The sequence below is a fragment of the Notamacropus eugenii genome, chromosome 5, assembly GCF_028372415.1.
Source record: "Notamacropus eugenii isolate mMacEug1 chromosome 5, mMacEug1.pri_v2, whole genome shotgun sequence".
Taxonomy (NCBI): domain Eukaryota; kingdom Metazoa; phylum Chordata; class Mammalia; order Diprotodontia; family Macropodidae; genus Notamacropus; species Notamacropus eugenii.
In genome coordinates, this window is record NC_092876.1 from 416,456,681 (window position 1) to 416,476,437 (window position 19,757).

At 35.1% G+C, this 19,757-nt stretch overlaps 1 protein-coding gene across 1 annotated transcript in view; it reads right to left on the minus strand.

Moving 5' to 3' along the window:
* The window catches only part of UBASH3A (ubiquitin associated and SH3 domain containing A), a 108,004-nt gene that overhangs the window by 37,951 nt on the left and 50,296 nt on the right, over positions 1–19,757 (minus strand). Inside the window, exons 5-6 of the mRNA XM_072614879.1 lie at positions 13,832–14,001; positions 6,002–6,210 (exon numbers count right to left, since the gene is read on the minus strand). Coding sequence (XP_072470980.1) covers positions 6,002–6,210; positions 13,832–14,001 — 379 coding nt within the window. The remainder of the gene's footprint in view (positions 1–6,001; positions 6,211–13,831; positions 14,002–19,757) is intronic.

Consider the following 19,757-nt stretch of genomic DNA (forward strand, 5'->3'; position numbering starts at 1 on the left):
TAGTGATTTAGAGCATTTTTTCATATGATTATAGATAGCCTTAACCTCTTCCTCTGAAAATTGCCTGTTCATATCCTTTGACCATTTATCAATTGGGGAATGACTTGTATGATTATACATTTGGATCAGTTCTCTATATATTCTAGAAATGAGGCCTTTATCCCCGAGCTTAGCTGTAAAAATTCTTTCCCAATTTACTACATCCCTCCGGATTTTGGTTGCATTGGGTTTGGTTGTGCAAAAACTTCTCAGTTTAATGTAATCAAAGTTATCCATTTTGCATTTCATAATGCATTCTATCTCTCCTTTAGTAAAGAATTCTTCCCTTCTCCATAGATCTGATAAATACACTATTCCTTGCTTCTCCAGTTTATTCATGGTATCAATCTTTATACCTAAATCATGTACCTATTTGGACTTTATTCTTGTGTACGGTGTCAGGTATGGGTCTATGCCTAATTTCCGCCACAAAACCTCCTATTTCCAACTATTCAATAACATAAGAATGCCTCAATATTCCTCAGCAATTCTGGCCTAAGAGAGGCCTGTCATTAAGCTCATCACTAATAGCTCTTAGTGTACAAACAGCTAAAAACTAACAGGAAAAATTAAATGAGTTACAAAGAGAAACAGACATTAAAGTTGAAATACTGGGAACCTCAATGTACTCCTTTATGCTCTAGATATGTCTTAATTTTTTTTTTTAAAGGAAAGTGAAGGAAATTTAAGGACTTGAATAAAATTCTAGAAAAGTTAGTTATGACAAACCTTTTGGTAACTATTAAATGGAAATAGAAAGGAGTTTACATATTTCCTATTTGTACATCATTTTCTTAAAATTAATCATTTATTAGGACATAAATACCTTACTAATAAGTTGTGATATATGATTGTGATGAATATTACTGCACTATAAAAAATGATGAGTTCAATGATTTTAGAAGAACATGAAAAGACTTGCATGAAATAATGAAGAGTGAAATGAGCAGAACCAAGAGAATATTATATACAGTAACAGCAATATTGTTTTAAGAACTTTGAGTGAATAAGTTATTTTGAATATTATAAATACCCTAATTAACTATAGAAGACATAAGATGAAAGATGCTATCTATATCCATGAGAAAGAACTGATAAATAGAAGTATGTATAGAATAATTTTACATATAAATGCCTATTTAGGTTTAATCTCCAGGGCAGGGGTGAGGGCGAAGAAAAAAGAGAAATTTTCATGATAATTTTGTTGTATATTTTAAAGGAATAGTAACTTGTACATAGTAGATTTGCAATTTCATATACAATCATCTTTTATATTGTACTATTATGGAAATGCTTGGTTTATTCCATAAATTAAAAACTTAAAAGTCCCTAAGAACTATTTAAAAAATCCAAATAATTAATTGTTATTAACATAATTATTATATATAATAACTATTAATTCATAAATATAATTACTTATTATTTATTAATTTGATTTAAAAAGATAAAAAATTAAATTGCTACTATAAAAATGAAAAGGGAAAATTCACAACAAATGAAATAAATGATGTTATTAGAGACTATTTTGCCCACTATAAGCCAATAAAATCAATAACTCATAGGAAATAAATGAACACTTAAAAAATATAAAATGCCCAACTCAACAGAACAACAAATCAGGAATTTAACAACCCAATCTGAGAGGAAGTAATTTAATTATTCAGAAAAGAAAAAAATGATCACTAAATTACAAGTGAATATTATCAAACATTCAAAGTTCAAATAACGATATACATAAACTGCTTGTAAAGACGGGACAAAAGGCTTCCTTCTATAACTCAGATAGGGTCCTGATATATAAACCAGGAAGAGTCAAAATTGAAAACAAAAATTATATAGACTAATAACAATCTTGATGATCTCCAATACTAACATTTCCTCTATTTCTCAGCTGGCTGCTTAACTGGACTTCCTTTCCAGAAACTCACCATTCTGAAACTCACATCTTTTTAGTACCTCCTGCCCTGCAGTTCTGTCACTGGAGAAGGTGAAGGGGTGGTCATGGACATGGGGGAGTTACTTCAAGATCCTTAGCCATTTAAGGATGGTGCCCAGGGCACTCACCTCATCATTTTCCATGCAGTTGCTCTCCTGTAATCTAGATACTCGGTAACTCATACTTCCTCAGAACATTTCCCAGCCCAGCTTCAGTATTTCATCATGTTCCTGAACTGGATGCTGTTTTCTATTTCCACTTCTTTCAGTTTCTTTTCACATGTTGCCTTTCCCCTTTGGGAATTCTTTGAGGGAATGTACTGTCTGAGGCCTTTCTTTGTATGACTATCACTTAGCACAGTGCCTGGCGCATAGTAGGCACTTAAAACATATTAACCATGACTCTAATCAGCATTAAAATGTTTTGTTGCTTTTTATGAGAGGTTGGCAAATTACGGTCCAAGGGACCATAGTTTACTCACTATTGCTATGCAATATTTCAGATGTTGATCCTGTCATCTCCCATGGATTCAATTATGATATCTCTGAAGATAATCCCCAAATTTATTTGTCTAGGCCTAACCTCTCTCCTTGACCTTCAGTGTCATAGCTCCAACTGCCTATTGGACATGTCAAACTGATTGTGCCATAGAGATCCATGTTCAAAACTGCACTTGTTGACTTTCTCCTGCAACCTGCTTCTCCTCTGAACTTTTCTATTTCTGTCAAGGGCACTACCATCTAGCAATCCAGGCTTCCAATGTATTGGAGGCAGAAAAAATTTTGAGACAATAATTGGAGGCATTTTAGAAGCAGCTTAGGTGCAGTGGTTAGTCTGGAGTTGGGAAGATCTGAATTCAGATCTGATTTCAAACACTTAACAGCTACCTGACCCTGGGCAAATCATTTAAATTCTGTTTGCCTCAGTTTTCTCAACTGTAGGGTGGCTATGAGGATCAATTGAAATAATTTCTGTCAAGCACTCAGTACAGTCCTTGCTATAGAAATGCTCATTCCCTTCCCCATTTAGAAGCTCTTAATTTTTTCCCTCCATTTTTGTTATGTTCAATAAACTATGTTTCCACAGTATATTGAATAGTTGTGTCCCTGTGAATGTGAGGAATTGTTCATTTGGGGAGGATACCAGGCATGGTATAGTCACAGATTTTATTTTCCTGATATTTTCAACAACATTCCATGTCATATGCTGATTAAACTCTGAACTGTTACTTAAAAAATTGTGGTTCTATTACAGAAGATGGGAGTGGTCAAGCTAAATCCCTCTTATGACCAGTATAGATAGTATATCTCTATATAGATATACCTTCATTCTTTTGGAGGTAAACTTATGTATGTACCAGAGACGACAAAGGTGGCTTGCTGTTGGTCTGGTGGTTGTAGGCAAACACTATCTGGTTGGTCATTTAGATACTGCATTTCCTGGCTAGATAATTAATATAATGAAATCTTGTCTTTCTGTAAGCTTAAAGAAAGTGGAAGATAAGCCAATCTGGATTGCTGCCACTACTGTATAACACTACCACTGCCACAGTAACAACTGTATCAATAGCCCCATTGCCCAATAATAATTATAGATAGTATTTATACTTTAAAGTATTTAGTATTTATGCTTTTGCACAGTGCCATCCTCACAACCTTGGGTGGTAGGCTTCATTATTCTCTCCATTTCATGGATGAGAAAACTGAGGCACAGAGAGATTTAGTAATTTCCCTAGAGTCAAACATCTAATGAATATCTGAGGCAGGATTTGAATTCATGTCTTCCAGATTCCAAGTTTGGAACTATATCCACTATGTCAACTAGCTGCCTGACTTCTTCTACCTTTATTTTGTCAATTAAGTATAGTTTATTGACTATTAAAAACACACATTTGAATCAATAAATCAAAACATCACCTTAAATTTTCTCTTCAAACAATGCATATGTCATTTAAAATTTCTTGACAGAAAAAACAAGAGACAACTTGGTTCAATGGCCCTCTAGTTATTAATATCAAATGAAATATAAAATGAGGAAAATGATACTTGCTAAAAGTAGGTTACCGTCAAAGAAGAGAGTCCAAATGGAGCAAAGAATTCTTGTAGATGGTGAGGTTCTCTAGATGTTGCTGTTTTTGGTTGACTTTATATTGACTGTAATCAAACTCCATATTACAAAGTCTCCTAAAAAGGATCTATTATTGCTCAAAAGGAGCTCGGCCCAACAACCGACCAATTGAATGAAGAACCAAAAGATGAAGAATGTTTACTGTGCAGATTATGATATGCATTTGCAGTGTAACCCCTGTCCCAATCTCCAGCCTTTGCCAGTCCCACCTTGTGGGACTCCTTTAAGTTGGTTTCCAGTTTGGAAAAAGAACATGGAAGAGGCCAACCCTTCTTCAGGTTGACTCTGCGTCTAGGCATCATGAGAGGATCTGGCAGTCTCCATATTCTCCCCATCCTTAACTTGCCACTCTAGAGACTTTGGAGAATTTCCCATTGGGGGACATCCACGATATTCTATTGGCTGAACTGAGTTATTTTGCTTCCAACAGGAAAACTCCTTCACTTTGTATTGTTTGGCAAATATTCTATGATTCTCTCTAATTTCTGTTTTGTTATGATTTAGAGAGATTCTTTGTTATTCATCATATATGTTCATTATGGAACTGGTATTAGGTGGGGAAGGTGTCAAGGCTTGGATATAGAGCTTTGGGTTTCCTTATCCCCTAAATGACAAAGCTATCAAAAATTAGATGGAACCTGACTGTATTCCCTAGACTAATAATATTTAGGGGAGCAGATAGTTATAATTCTTGTCTGACTTCCCCTCTCCCTCTGAGGAGAGCAGAGGGGTGGCCTCCAATCTCAAGTTCGTGCTTTCCCTCCTGGCAGGAATAAAAATCTCTTTGAAGAATGGTTGGGGGAGAAGAGGCTAGAGATATACAAGGATAGACCTTTGCCACATATGGTCCTCCCTGCACTTGTGGGGCATGTTCTCACTACTACTGGTCCAGAAGGAACTGGGTATACAACTTAGACAGATGTTATACATACACAACTAACTGGTCCAAAATTTAACAATAAGACAGTGATCAGGATTATCGTTGGGAAACTTTACAGTGCTTTTGTGACACTAAAACAAACTTTTCCCTGAAACAAAAGTCTACCTGTTTTTTTAGATGAAAGTAATCTTCTGATGGTGTTTTATGAATTCAAATCATGCTATACAAAAATCTTCAAAGAATTAAAATTTAGGGTTAACCAAAAGTCAATAGCATTGCTGGCATAAGTATACTGCTACGTATTACTAACTAAATCTTATTAAAGAAAGTGGTATTAAGAACATCATCAGAGAGATGGCAAAGGAAGGTGGGTTGATCAGGTGGTAAAAATAGGAGCATAACTGATACATAACCCTCATATACCACTGGCACAACAATAAGAGAATTAGAGGAAGGCCCCTAGCAATTTTGATGGACCCACTCAGAAGGATTTATGAGAAGATATATAGGAGTCACATAGGATAGACCAATACAGAGACTTAACAATCTTCATTATTTGAAGGAATACTCACCTTGATGAAATCACAAATGCATTGAAGTGTGGAGGCATCTTTAATTTGGATAACATTTTCCAATTTAGTAAGTGCTTTCACTTATCTTGTTTTCTTTAATGCTCCTAAAACTTAGGTGGTGACATTTTTCAAACAAGAAAATTTGTGTTTTGTTGCAAAATCTCATGAGCGAACCAGAAAATTTACTATAAACTTATACGAGCCAATAAGGAAACACAAATCATTTAATAACAATGAGATGATTCTAAAGCCAATACATGTATGCACACACACACATATTTAGCCCACATATGGGAGTATATTTGGGAGTTAAGTTATATACACACACACACACACACACACACACACACACACACACACACATATATATTCTCCCTCTCATAAACATACACATACATGCTCTAACTTGAGCTATAACTGCCACGCCAAGGCAGCATTTACACTAACCTGTGTTTAACCCAAGTGTCAGACTCATTGGCTCTCTCTGTGTAATTCTCAGGCACAAAGCCCCTGCAGCCTGTTCGGTGGGAGATCCCAATCACCCAGCCCTCACTGGCTTCAGCTTGCTGCGTTGGATCAACAAAGATGTAGTCGCCTGCAGTGAGCATCAGCTCATCCAAGTTTTGAGGTTTGTACTGGAAGACTGCTCTTAGTGTCTAGAAAAGTAGGAAATTCTTTTAAGGACTTGCAAAAGAGTTTGCATTAGGGAACATTTACAGCATATACAAATCAAGAAGCCTTCTTTAAAATGCCTATATCCAGAATCAAAACAATAATAATATGGTGTAAATCAGCAGTGTCAAATTTAAAACATAGGCAGCTGAGTGGTGCCCTGCCTGTAGTCAAGAAGACACATTTTCATAAGTTCAAATACAACCTCAGACACTTACTATCTGTGTGATCCTAGGCAAGTCGTATAATTCTGTTTGCCTCAGTTTCTTCATCTGCAAAATGAGCTGGAGAAGGAAATGGCAATGTGCTCCAATATCTTTGCTAACAAAATCCCAAAAGGGTTCATGAAGAGTAGGACACAATTAAAAAAAAGGACTAAACAAAGTCAAATTCAAATACATATGAGGGTCATAAACTACACATATGGATCCCTACAGACTGCATTTAGACTTCATTTTAAAATGTAATATCGTCTGTTTTATTGTGTTTTTATTTATTTTAATAAATATTTCCCAATTACGTCTAGTCTAGTTTCAACCCCACTCAGGAGTATTGTGTGCAGAATGTTTGCATAAATGATTGTGTGCGGAAGAAGCAATAAAACAAAACAAAATATACAGAATAAAAAGATCAGAAGGGGCCATGAGAACAAACAAGCTTTTGTAATTATTTTATTTAAGTTAATATGTACTTTATAAAGTAGTTTAAAATAATTCAAGGTTTGTAGTTTTATGTATGATTTCAATTTTTAAAATGTTTGTTGGATTTGTTTTTGTTAATGACTAGCTGCTAAGTATAGAATAAAAAAATTTACCCCCTAAGTAAATAATGAAGTGCTGCTATGAATTCCTACACACTAGGATACAGACTGACCCCTCCAAGATCATTCCAAAGTCTGGATAAGATTTAAACAAAAAACTTGCTTCAACTATCAAAAAATCTAACAAATTATTCTTTCCATAGCTGATAAACCATAATTCAAATGGGAGTTCCAAAATAAATGTTGGTAACCACACCTTGACAGCTACCTCCCTCTAATATGAAATGTCTTAGAAGATTTTCATATGCCATTCAACCATGGACAGCTACTTGACATGGAGAAAGGTAAATTATAAAGATATCCAGACTACAATAGTAAATAAGATTTATATTTACTTTAAAGTTTCCAGAGTACTTTATATATATATATATATATATATATATATATATATATATATATATATGATCTCTTTTTATCCTCACAGTCATCTCATACTTAGTTTTGTGATTTCACTGGTAAAAGAAATTAACTGTCAGGAAGGAGACTTCCTTTGCTAATATAGATTGGCCACTTCTTTACAACTTGTAATTTAATTGGCACTTGCAGAGGCACCATGACATGATAGATATGAAGTTGAACTCAGATTTAAGAAGACTTGGGTTTAGATGGGGAGAAAATTTGGAGCTCAAAATCTTGTGAAAGTCAGGTTGAAAGCTAAAGGTAAATGAATTAATAAACCAAAAAAACTTGGATTTAAGTCTGAAACAAATTAGCTGTATGACGTTGGTCAAGTCACTTAACTTCTCAGTGCCCTTTGCCTGTGACTTTTTTGAGATAGTATAATTTCAACCATCTCCCCCGAATTATCTAAGACTAAAGTATTATTACCCTCCATTTCACAGGTGAGGATACTGAGGCTCAGAGGGCTTAAATTTCTTCTAATTTGTTAAATTCTTTGTAAGTGTAGAATCAGAAGTAGACTTGAAGTCAGGTCTTCCTGACTCTGCCATGCTGTGCTGTACATCAATGGTGTCAAACAAATAGAAATAGGGGCCACTAAACCATACATAAGGATTCCTGAAGACTGCAACCCCTCCACCGTTAACACTGCCTATATTTTATTGCATTTTTATTTATTTCATTAAATATTTCCCAATTATGTTTTCATTTGATTCAGGTGGCACATTTGACACTTCTGCTGTACCTGTGATTTGGACAAATTTCATTGACTTATTTCTCAGTTCTTGTGTAAGCCAGTGCCATTTCCCCCTCTCCCAAATTATTACTTGCCCTAGGGCTCACAGTATTTGCAGCATAAAGAAAGATGATGGAGTACTGTTGACAATTATAATTTTTTTAAAAGGAAAGCCTCAGAATCAGCACTGCTCAGAGCAGGAATAAGGTAACACATAAGGATGACGGTAACACAATAATATTTGAATGCTTGCTTTGGAACAGAGGAGGTCATGAGAGAAGAGAAGAGTAGTGATAAATCTGCACATGAGTTTACCAGATTGGATAATCCTGTTTACCCATGAGATTTAGACTCTTCATTCCATGACATGTAGAAGCATAGACTTGTTTACCTGCTATCAGGGGAAGTCAAACTATCCAAGCTAGTGGCAACTGATTTTGGGAAATGTGTTGGTGGGGCCACAATCTGAGATAGACTTCTTAGTGACCATTCAGGGCTTGATAGTAGAGAAAACTGCAGTGGTTGGTCTAGGAGCTCATATCCTTTTGAAGAGCCTGGGATCTCAGACCCACAACCCTCTTTCCCTTCCTTCCATGATTTTGTGGTAGTAGGTGGTATAGGAATCTTCCCCCAATACCTTTAAGAAGATAAGTGGGAGGAGGTTTGGAGACCAATGTCTATATTCTACTCTTATTGAGACAGCTCATTTGTGGTTTTACCAAGCTTAGTAAACCACACAGTCACAGGAAATTTGATGTGTGTAATATCTGTATTGAGCATCTGTAGTGTATGCTGAGTGTCTGGGAAAACATCTCCTCCTATGAGAAAACTGTGAACTTTCCTTCAAAGAGACTCCCATGTAAGGGAAGTGCATCAGAGAGATTGTGGAATGCACAGATATTCTATAACAGTCTGTGGGAGGTTCTTTCTTTGGCTGAAGTGGCATTCAAAAGGCATTAGTCACCTCTGTCCTCATTATCCCCAGCTGTGTTCTTGGTAGACCATAGTGAATCCTACGTTTGTGATGTCCAGTGAGAGACCACGCTATTAAGAGGGAAGTCTTGTGAAAGGGACTTGATTGTTGGCCTCTGCATTTCTTTGTTCCATTTTAGGTGAAGACCAGATTTTGAGGTCAAGTGTGGTTAGGAAGAGATTGAATCAAGACCAAATTTTGCAGCCAAGGCAGCACTGATACCCCCAGTAACAAGAAGTGACCTTTGGGGAGTGGCCTTCAGTAACCAGACTAGGGTAGCTGAAACAAGGGCTGTCAACGATCAGGCCACATCTGGACATAAACTTGGTGTGACCCACGGCACATAGGTACTGAGCTGAATGTGTCCCTGAGGAATTGTGGAGAAGTGTTTGCACGTTTATCCTTTTCATATCTTTGAAGAGAATATCTTTTTAGAAACTAATTGATATTAACCAGTTAAATTAAACTGGGGCAACAAAATGGGGAAACATAGTTGTGGGGATTCAAGCCAATGAAATTAGAGAACCTCCAAACCCTCAGGGAACTCTAGAGCCCTGAGGAGGAGATGCATCCTGAGACTTGAGAGAAGGAAGCAGAGTGGACTTGATAAATATCAGTATCAACACAGAGGGTCAAGACGGAGGTAAGAAATTTCTATATGTTAGGAATGGGGGTTCTAGAGTTATATATTGTTCTGTTTAAGAAAAACTGGAGGAAAAATGTTGCATCATACCATATATTTATTTAGTATCCAGCTCAATGAGTTTCATTCCTGCTGAGTCTTTTTGAATCCCACAATTTAATAGCATCGTTTTATGTAGCATGCTTTCCTACTAAATCAGTTGGCATATGGCAAAAAGGTACTAATGTCTCTGTACTGTGCATGCAGAGACCTCAGTGAAAATTCATTGCAGGATGAAAACAAAACAAAATAAGCAATAAAACTATAATATTGGTGGTTGTTGAAGGGTCAGTTGACCAGAGTATGATACTACGGACCCTTGTCACCTCCCTCTCCTCTTTGACTCTTTTAATTTAATCAACTACACTCTGTTGGAAATATTAGCTTTATTTATATAATTTTTTAGGCTAAAGGAAATATAAAAGACTATCAGATTGACATGATCATCTGCTCTTCTGCTTTATGGAGTTTATATTAAATACAAATTAGGAGTATAATCACAATAGCTCATTATCCCTATTTAGGAAAACTCCTAATATTTAGACAAGAGACTCTCTTGCCTTGTTTGAATTTAGTCTTTATCTCTAGCTAACCTTTGGCCTCTTGATGATTGAAGGAAAAATTTAGATCACCCAAAATTCTAGAATTAACTAAGAAATAAAGTTTGTCACAGTGTCTATTAATGGGTAAAGAGGGTAAGTTGGGAGGAAGACGAAATCATTCCTTAGAGCTCCCTCAGTCCTTGAGGATGTGGATACATAAGTAGCTTCAATCCAAATCCACTACAAAATTCTGTATAGGTTAATGGCCCTTCTTGATCTCTTCTTTCTCCGTCATGATTGAGGTTTCCTTTCTCTTTCCCCTTTCCGTATTGCCTCTGTGCTACTAACTTCTTCTGGGTCAGCTCTTGAGGTCTCATTTATTCCGCAGAGTTTGTTACATATTTTATAGCTCTTTAAAAACTGTGCCACGACTCGAAGATCATGAGTGTTCTCCAGGCTAAGGGAAATGTTTTTCCCTGTGAACTACAAATCTCAAGATACCAATTAGCACTCAAATCTTTATCATGTCACATTGCAGTTTTTTTTTTTTGTAGGAGAGAAATCTTTCTCTTTTTTGGCTCGACTGCCTCAGGACATACATGAATATAGTATGAAGGCCCAACACCCTTAATGCACAAGAAACAAAATGGTTTTCATTGCATTTAGATGAAGAAAATGCAGTCTTTTACTTGAAAGAACAACTTGAAGGATAACTTACTTGATAGAACTGTGAGTTCTAATCCTTTAAGATGTGAGCAGTTTAGTTTCTGACAAGAGAAGAAAAAATACTTTTCCAGAAACAAAAATGAAATCAACTTGAGGAAAATGTCAAATTTTTCTAGGAGATGGACAGTAAGGGGGCTGAACAGGGTCAGAAAAAAACCTTTTGTTTAATAAAAATGGCTAAAATCCATTAGTGAACAAATAGCTTTCAGAAAAGATGGAAGAAATTTGTTTGCCAAAAGAGGCAGGAAATGGACTTTTGAATAAGTAAAAAGGTTTATTTTATTCTTGTTTCTTGCATCGTTGTAAAGAATGTAAGATTACGTTCTTTAGTATGTAAACAGTTTGCTAGCTGAAAAGTGGTAGAAAATAAACTTTTATGTACTAAAAGTTTTAAAATGCAAGTGTGAAGAAATAAAGTGTTTAGAGGCACTGAATATTAAGAAGGCTGGTTTGAGGACTAAGAAATAGGTAAAGCTGCATAGCATTGTGCTCCTGAAGTTCATTTTTGTGCCACTGTGTCACAAAATGTCACAGAAATGTCAGATCTGGTAACTGAAGACTATGGGATAATTAAATGAGGCTGTTGGCTTTTATGACTAAAATGGTATGGGTGATGTCTTTTGACTCATATGTAAATTGGATTTAAATGAGGCAAAGTTGCATGTTTCATCAGTCTCACTGGCTCCTCCAGAGTCATCATAGTCCAGTGGCAGGATAGAGTCAAGATGGCTGGTGATGGCTCAGGATGCAGTGGATGACCTTGGCATCACGTCTTTGGTGTCTAACCAAGCTCTAAGCACTCCACGTTGCCTGCTTCAGCTGCCTTCATGGCTATTGAAACAAACTGTTCTCATTTGCTCATTCCACCAGAGGAAGTCTTCACATGCTTGGGGTAGACATTCTCCAACTCACCAATGGGTTTGAGATCCCTTGGTTACCATCAACCTGGTTTGGCCCCTCTGCTGAAATGGTTTACTGGGGTGTGGCCTCTGAGCATTCTGCAGTTTCTTGGAGGCACAAGTGAGTTAGATGGAACAGGTGGACACCAAAGATGGAAAGAGCCCCCAAAAGGCCTCGGCAGTCAACACACTAAAGGTTCTGGTCCTCCATGAACACACCAAAAGGGGAGTTACTCATTTTTTGTACCTCATAAGGGAAAGATGAGTTACTGAATTATAGAAGGTACTGATTTGAGCCTTTGAAGATGGTGAAGAACCTGGATGGAGTGATCAAGAATGGGCAAAAGGGTACTAAGCAAGGCAGTGAAAACTGAAAGGAAAGGAAAAAACCAGTTCCTGGTTGAACTGTGTGAAGGAAATGGCAGTAGAAAGATCAGATGACACAAAAGGCTTCAGTTGCTGGTTCCTATTGACTGGAGAAAGCCTAATTCTTATTAGAAAACTGATGAATTGCCTTTTAATGGCACCTACAATGTGAGAGAGGTGAAGTCTCTTACAATGTCTATTGCTTTCTACTGCCTGACTCTACTGGTTAAGTAGAGAAAAATCAGAAATGGCAAAGACAAGCTTTGCAGCAGATTTATTGCTAAATAGGCTAGCTGACAGATGACTAGAAGAAGTAGAATCCAGGAGAATAAAGAACTGACTGGACTTGCTTCCATTGCCTGGGTAATGAGGGATAGATACATGTGCAGATTGCATCCGTAAGTTCAACTGGTACAAATTCCCAACATGTCACAGCCATGATTGGGTTTGCCTAATAAGAGAGTTGTGAAGACCAGAAGGACAACAGTTATTGGAGGAGCAAGCTTTGTGTGGTATAGATGTTCCCAAATGAACTTATGAGAATAAAGCCTGCATGCAGTGTTAAGTTGTGTTACCCTGAGCATGTGCCTTTTTTGACTTGTGTTTACATTTCTTTAAATATGTCTTCTCTCCCCATAGATACTGAGTGCATTGATGGGAGGATAGGACCCAGGTTTCTATTCTTAAGTCTGTCCTCAGATACTTATTAGATGCGTGACTTTGGATAAGTCATTTAACCTCTTTTTGCCTCACTTTCCTCATCTGTAAAATAGATACGTTAATAGCACTTACCTCCCAGAATTTTTGAGATTATGAAATGAAATATTTCCAAAAGCACTTGGTATAGTACCTGGCACATATTAGATGCTATGTCAGTGTTGATTATTATTACGTAGTTAATTATTCTTCCACTTCCGTATATTAAGTACCTTTGTACTATTAGTATTTTTATTTTATTGTTAAATAAATGGTTATGTTTAAGAACTGATGGTATTATCATTGTGAGTAGCTGATTTTGTGTAAATGGAAACATACGAGATCTATCACAATGGGGGCTCAAGTGTTATAATAATAATGAGTATCAGGTATATATTTCTCCACAATAGGTGTTATAGCAATGAATTAGAAGAGTATATTCCCACTAGCATTTTCAAATATCATAATAATTTATAGAAGGAACATATTTCATCTAGCATCTTGATAGTAGACCTTCTCTGGGAACTGAGACTTGTCAATGAAATAGTATATTGAGGGGAATGAGCTAGTCCAACCAGTGAGTGTTCAGTCCGTGACCCAATCAGTATGGTATGAGGATCCATACAAGGAACAACATACACATTTTGACATGAGTTCTCTTGGGCAATATGATACCCTTTTCTCTTCTTGCCTCTCTCTCAACATATTAAAGATAAAGTCTTCTCATAGACATTGAAGCCTTATGGAGAAGAAGTTTATATCTTACCTGGTAATGCACAAAGCGCATATCCCTAGAATACAGAGTTGCAGTCCATTGACAGCTCTGTAGTTGGTCGATGGATTTTGCCAACTGTTCCAGAGTCTTTTGATGATGAGGAGAAAATTTATGAGCAAGGGTAAGATGGAGTTGTTTGGTACATGGCTTGACAATGCAATCTATAAAAAAATTTAAATATCATAAAGTTATTTTAGAGGTTTCCTATATTTAAAAAGTAGTAAGATAATGATATCTCATATTGTAGTATTGCACTCCTATTGAATCCTTAAACTGTTATGTCATTTTTTGCATTTCTCAGTTCCACTCAATTCAACTATAAGCTTCTTGAGGGCAAAAATTCTGTCTTACACTTCTTGGTGTCCCTTGCAATGTACATTGCACTGCACGTAGAGTTGTAGACTAATAGGGTATTAGAGATTATCTAGTCAAAGACCTTCATTTTACAGGTGTTTTAGAGAGAACTAACTCAGTCCAGTATAATAATTCAGTCTGGGGATTGGAAACCAATAAAATGAAAAAATGAATAATAACATTTAATGAAAATAAAAATATGTATTATTAAAGATTAAAAGGATATGATTTCTATTAATCTAAATGCAGGCTGTTCCTCTATATCTATGCATTTGGGATGGGCTTTTTATGCCTTAGGTAGCAAAAAAGTAACACCAGTGGTTCAAATCCTAATCTACCAAACCAGAAATATCCTAAGGATACCCTCCTTGTCATCTTAAAGAAAAACTATCTCAGTCTACATATAAGCAGTGCTATATGCTGTCACTTAGTGGCAACATCCTTTTTCAGGTCATTTTCAGCTTTATTGATTTATTTTGTTTTTATATTGCACACATTTTACACTCCTACTTTCTGAAAAGTTTATCATAACAAAGTAAAACAGTAAGGTAAAACAAATGTTAACATCTTATTTCTGTAGAATCCCCACCTATTTTAAAATTAATAAAAATCTATTTTTTCTTTTATCTGCCACTCACTGAAAAAAAATTTTCTTACAATAAATTTGTATAATCAATCAAGGCAAATTTTATCACATATATTTTATTCTTCACCTTAAATTCATCACTTCTCTGTAATAGATAGAATCATCATTCATCGTCTAGAATGGTAGGTGATTGTATTGATCACAGCTCTGATGGGTTAAAAGTTGTTTGTTTTTACATCAAAAAGCAGGAGTAGTAATTATGATTTCAGACAAGGCAACAACAAAAATAAAATTAATTTGAAGAGCCAAAGGGAGAAATTACTTTTTGCTGAAAGGTAACATAGATAATAAATTGATTTTATTTCTCAGTATGTACATTCAGAGTGGCATAACATAAAGGAGAAATTAAATGAATTACAAGAAGAAGTAGATAATAAAACCATAATAATGATGAACTTCAATTTAACCCATTGACCCTAGATAAATCTAACAACAGCAATAACAAAAATCACCAAAGAAATTTAGGACCTGTATAGAATTTTAGAAAAATTAGGTAGAATAGATCTCTGGAGATAACTGAGTGGAAATAGAGAGGGGTGATCATGGACCAGAGGCGATGTATAGGAAAAGAAGTAGAAAATATATCAAACACCACGTGTGAGGCTGTGACACTGGGAGTGGAATGGGACTTCAGATCCAGCTCTCAGGTCATTCTGAAATCTGAAGCGGAACAATCAGGACAAGGAATTAAAAGAAGAATGAGTCAGAACTGCACAAAGTCTGGCAATAACATCAGTCTGAAGTCTGAAATTAAATTTGGAAGCATGAGTAGACAAAAAAGAATTCCACAGTTAAAAGTTATAATATTGATAGAGACACCCAAGACACAAACCCAGATGGGGACTCTAAAATATGTATAAGGAAATATCTCAAAGGAAATTACAGTTTATACACAAGTTCAATCATAATTCCTTGAAGAAATGAAGTAAATATAAAAAAGTATAAAATGATATTAATGAAATGAAAAATTCAAGGAAAGTATTAAGTGAGAATTATGAAGGAAAGACTTAGAAATTAAAATGAGCAGTTTAGTACAAGAAGTATACATAACTTCACCCAAGCAACAAACTCCTTGAAAAATAGAATAGATGCTAATCGTTCCATGAAAATAAAATATATTAAAAGTAAATGCTAGTCATTCCATGAAAACAAGAAATATTAAAAACAAGTTTAAATATTGAAAAATTAGACCAAAATGTAAGATATTTAATACAAAAAAAAATTGACCTGGAAACCAGGGCAAAGAGAGATTATTTAAGAATCAGTGGTGCAACTGAAAGCTAAAAACAAAAAAAGAACCTAGACATATTTTTAAAAAAAATCATGGTAGAAAACTTTGCAGCTCTCTTAAAACCAAAGGGCAAAGTGAAAATAGAAAAAAAAACTACAGAAAACTATATAGTTCTGAGAATTTCAATATATCCATTTTGCATAAATTTAAGCAAAATATGAATGATAAAGAGGCTTAGGTCCTCAGTAGAAGTTCGACATGATAGATTGCTGGTGATTATTGAGTAGGGATTGAAAGCAGTATACATATTCTTAATTATTCATGCAACTTTACAAAAATTGACCATATATTTGTGAGAATTGTCCTACTGATGACCCAAGGTAACAGAAATGACTCTAGGTTTAACCACTCATTGATCTGCCTATGTACTCAGAAGCTTTTATCTATCTAATATTGGACTAGCCAGCATTATTTCAGCAAGTAGTGCAAGTTTTTTCTGATTATAATCAGTTTAGCAAACTTTATTTACTTCATGTATACAAGGTTAATAAATTTCATTTTCGTAAATTTCATCTAATCCATATGTACAAACTTAGCAAACTTTCCTAATCATAATACCCTTGTGATGGATAAGGCAGGTCTCAGTCTGGGCCACCAAATGACTCCCCTTCTTACCCCCATAAGATTCTCCTCCCTCTCAGTCCTTGTGAATCTTTTCAGCAACAAGAATCAAATAAAAAGAGAGGAAGCTAGAGCTTGGTGTTCTCAACCTGGGTATGTGTCCCACTACATTTCTTTGTTACCACTTCAAACTTGCCTCTGGGATTGAATGACTGGGGAATCATATGATTTCATGCTTATGAATATGACTGACTTGTGATCCTTTGAACACTTGTGTTTCTTTTCAGTACCTCACCCATAATCTCCCACTAATATTAGGGCATGCAAATCTCCTAAACAAATGCAGAAAGGAGAAATATTAAACAAATATTTTACAGACCACAATGCAGTGACAATTATATTCAATAAAGGATGATAGAATAAATGATTCAAAATTAGAGACTGAATAGCTTAATCCTAAAGAGTGTGTGGGTCAAAGGAAAAATCATGCAAATAATGGATAATTTCTTTAAAGATGATAATAGTGAGAAAATCTAACAAAATTTTGGGGATATAGCCAAAGTAGTTCATGGGGGATATTTTGTTTTTCTAAATATGTTCATCAGTAAAAGAGAAAAAGAATAGATTAATGAACTGAGATTCAACTGAAAAAAAAAAAACCTAGAAAATCAACTAATTTAAAACTCTCAATTAAATACCAAAAGAGAAATTCTGAAAAATAAGGAATTAACAAAATTGAAAACCTCATTGAATTAATAAAACTAGGAGCTGATTTTCAAAAACAAAAACCAATAAAAGAGATAAACTATTAGCCTAATTTGATTAAAAAGAGAACAACTCAATGGTGAGTCATTTAAAATGAAAGAGTGCATAAATAAAGAAGACATAACGGAAATTAGAAATCAATAAAATTCAGGAATATTTATAAAATTTATAAAACACTCACATTAACAGTATAAGAAATAGAAGACTTTCATAACCCTACTTCAGAAAAGGAAATTAAGCTAATCTTGAGCTTTCAATGTAAAAAAAAAAAACAAACTAGTGATGGGGTACAGGCTCTGGGAACCCCCTTGAACTCTCCTTGAATCTTCCCACTTGATCTAGCATTTGCCTGCGGCCATAAGTCTTTCATTAGAGCTTTGTCCAGTTGTGTCCCTCCCCCCCTCATTTCTCACCCTTGATCCTATCAAAATATCTATGCCCAAATTTGTTACCCTTAAACTAGCCCTCCATTGTCTGTTCCTATCAAGATCCTCCCTGGATCCCTTTCTCAAGTCACCACTAGACCACTCCTAGAGCCCTCCCACAATCTTTCTGTATATAAGACCCATCCTATTTCCTTGAAGGTGCTCAGTCATTCTGGTCTGCTTGTCAGTACAAGTATCACAAGTGCTCAGATTCCTTAAGTCTATTCAATATGGTGAATCATAAATAAACTTTGATTTTCTTTGGCTGATAGGAGGCTTGGATTGAATTCATTTGGGCAGGACCTGATGTATTGGCATTTTGGGGTCCCTAGCACCCCTAAATCTCAACATTAGGACCTGATGAATTTACAAGTGAATTATAGCAAACATGCAAACAATAATTAATTCTAGCATTACATTTGCTTAAAAAATAGGAAGACATGATACTACCAAGTTCCTCCTCTCATGTAAATATTTTCTTAATACCCAAACCAGTGAGAGTCAAAACAGAAAGAAAACCATAAACTCTAATTAACATTAAAAAGAATAGTAAACAAAATATTAACAACATATAACAAAGATTTTACACTGTGACCAGCAATTCAGGATTGGTTCAATATTAAGAAAAATATAAAAGACAATTATATTAATAAAAAACCCCCAAAACATGACTATAGTGATTGATACAGAAAAAGCTTTTGATAAGATAAAACATCCATTTCTGTTTCTAAAAATATATACTATAGAACCTAAGAACAAATAGATCTTTACTTAAAATGATTAGTATCTATTGTCAAAGAAAACATTAATTTAATTTACTTTAACTTAACATTAATCTAGTATTCAAATATTTCTATCTTGGAGAGAGAAATTTACCAAATTGGTAAAGTTCCCCATGCCCTATAACATGACTCTTTGTTCTAAGATTATTTCAGGAAACCTTTATAGGAATCTTGAACAAGGGAAAATCCCAATATGCAGAAATACAATTGAAGTTAAAGTTATAGAGTAGTTGGCTATTACCCTATTCCCTTTTTCCACCACTCCCCTCATTCTTAGAGTAAATAAAGGCTTTGCCTCCCTTTCATAAAAGTCAATATCCTTTCACAATGGAAAAGGGTGGGTCAGGGATTCAGTTTGCTCCAGGTGGGTGGGGAGGCTATGAAGTAAATAAGAACAGACTTACTCTTTGTTAAATGTTAGGCTGTCACTCAATCCAATTGTTTAAGAAAAAAACTTAGTCTGTAACTTATTCCTTATCTTTCCCCTGAAGTCTGCAAAGATCTTTGAAGAAAAATATTTCTTAATATTTTCAGTTTTATTAAAAAGGAGATTGTTAAGATGCCATTACAATATTTAAAACCAAGAACAAACATAACAGGTAATGAGAATTAACTAAAAGCTTTTCCAATAAGCTGTCATAAATCAGGGATATGCAGTATCACAATTAATATTTGATATAGTATTAAAATTCTAGTTACAACAATGACAAGAAAAAGTAATTGATGGGATTACCTTACCATCATGGCATATGGGAAGCTTGCCAAGATTTTTTTTTATTTTTAATTTTTAGTTTCCTTAAATAAAGCTTTTTGCTGTTTTATAAAAATGGTATAAATTTGGGATAGAAGCAAACAGAAATGAGATTTAATATGAACAGTGTCCAAAAGATCATCCAGAATAATGCCTTCCAAGCTCCTTGTTGCTCCATGATGACAAGATAGAGGTGCTAAGCATAAGTCAAGAGACAGCAAAATTATCACTTTGGGGCATGTGATACGATGATAAAAAACTTTATTGAGATAACTTCAGTCAAGTTGCAGAATATAAAATTAACCGACACAAATCATTAGCATCTCCAATAAAAGCTAGCAT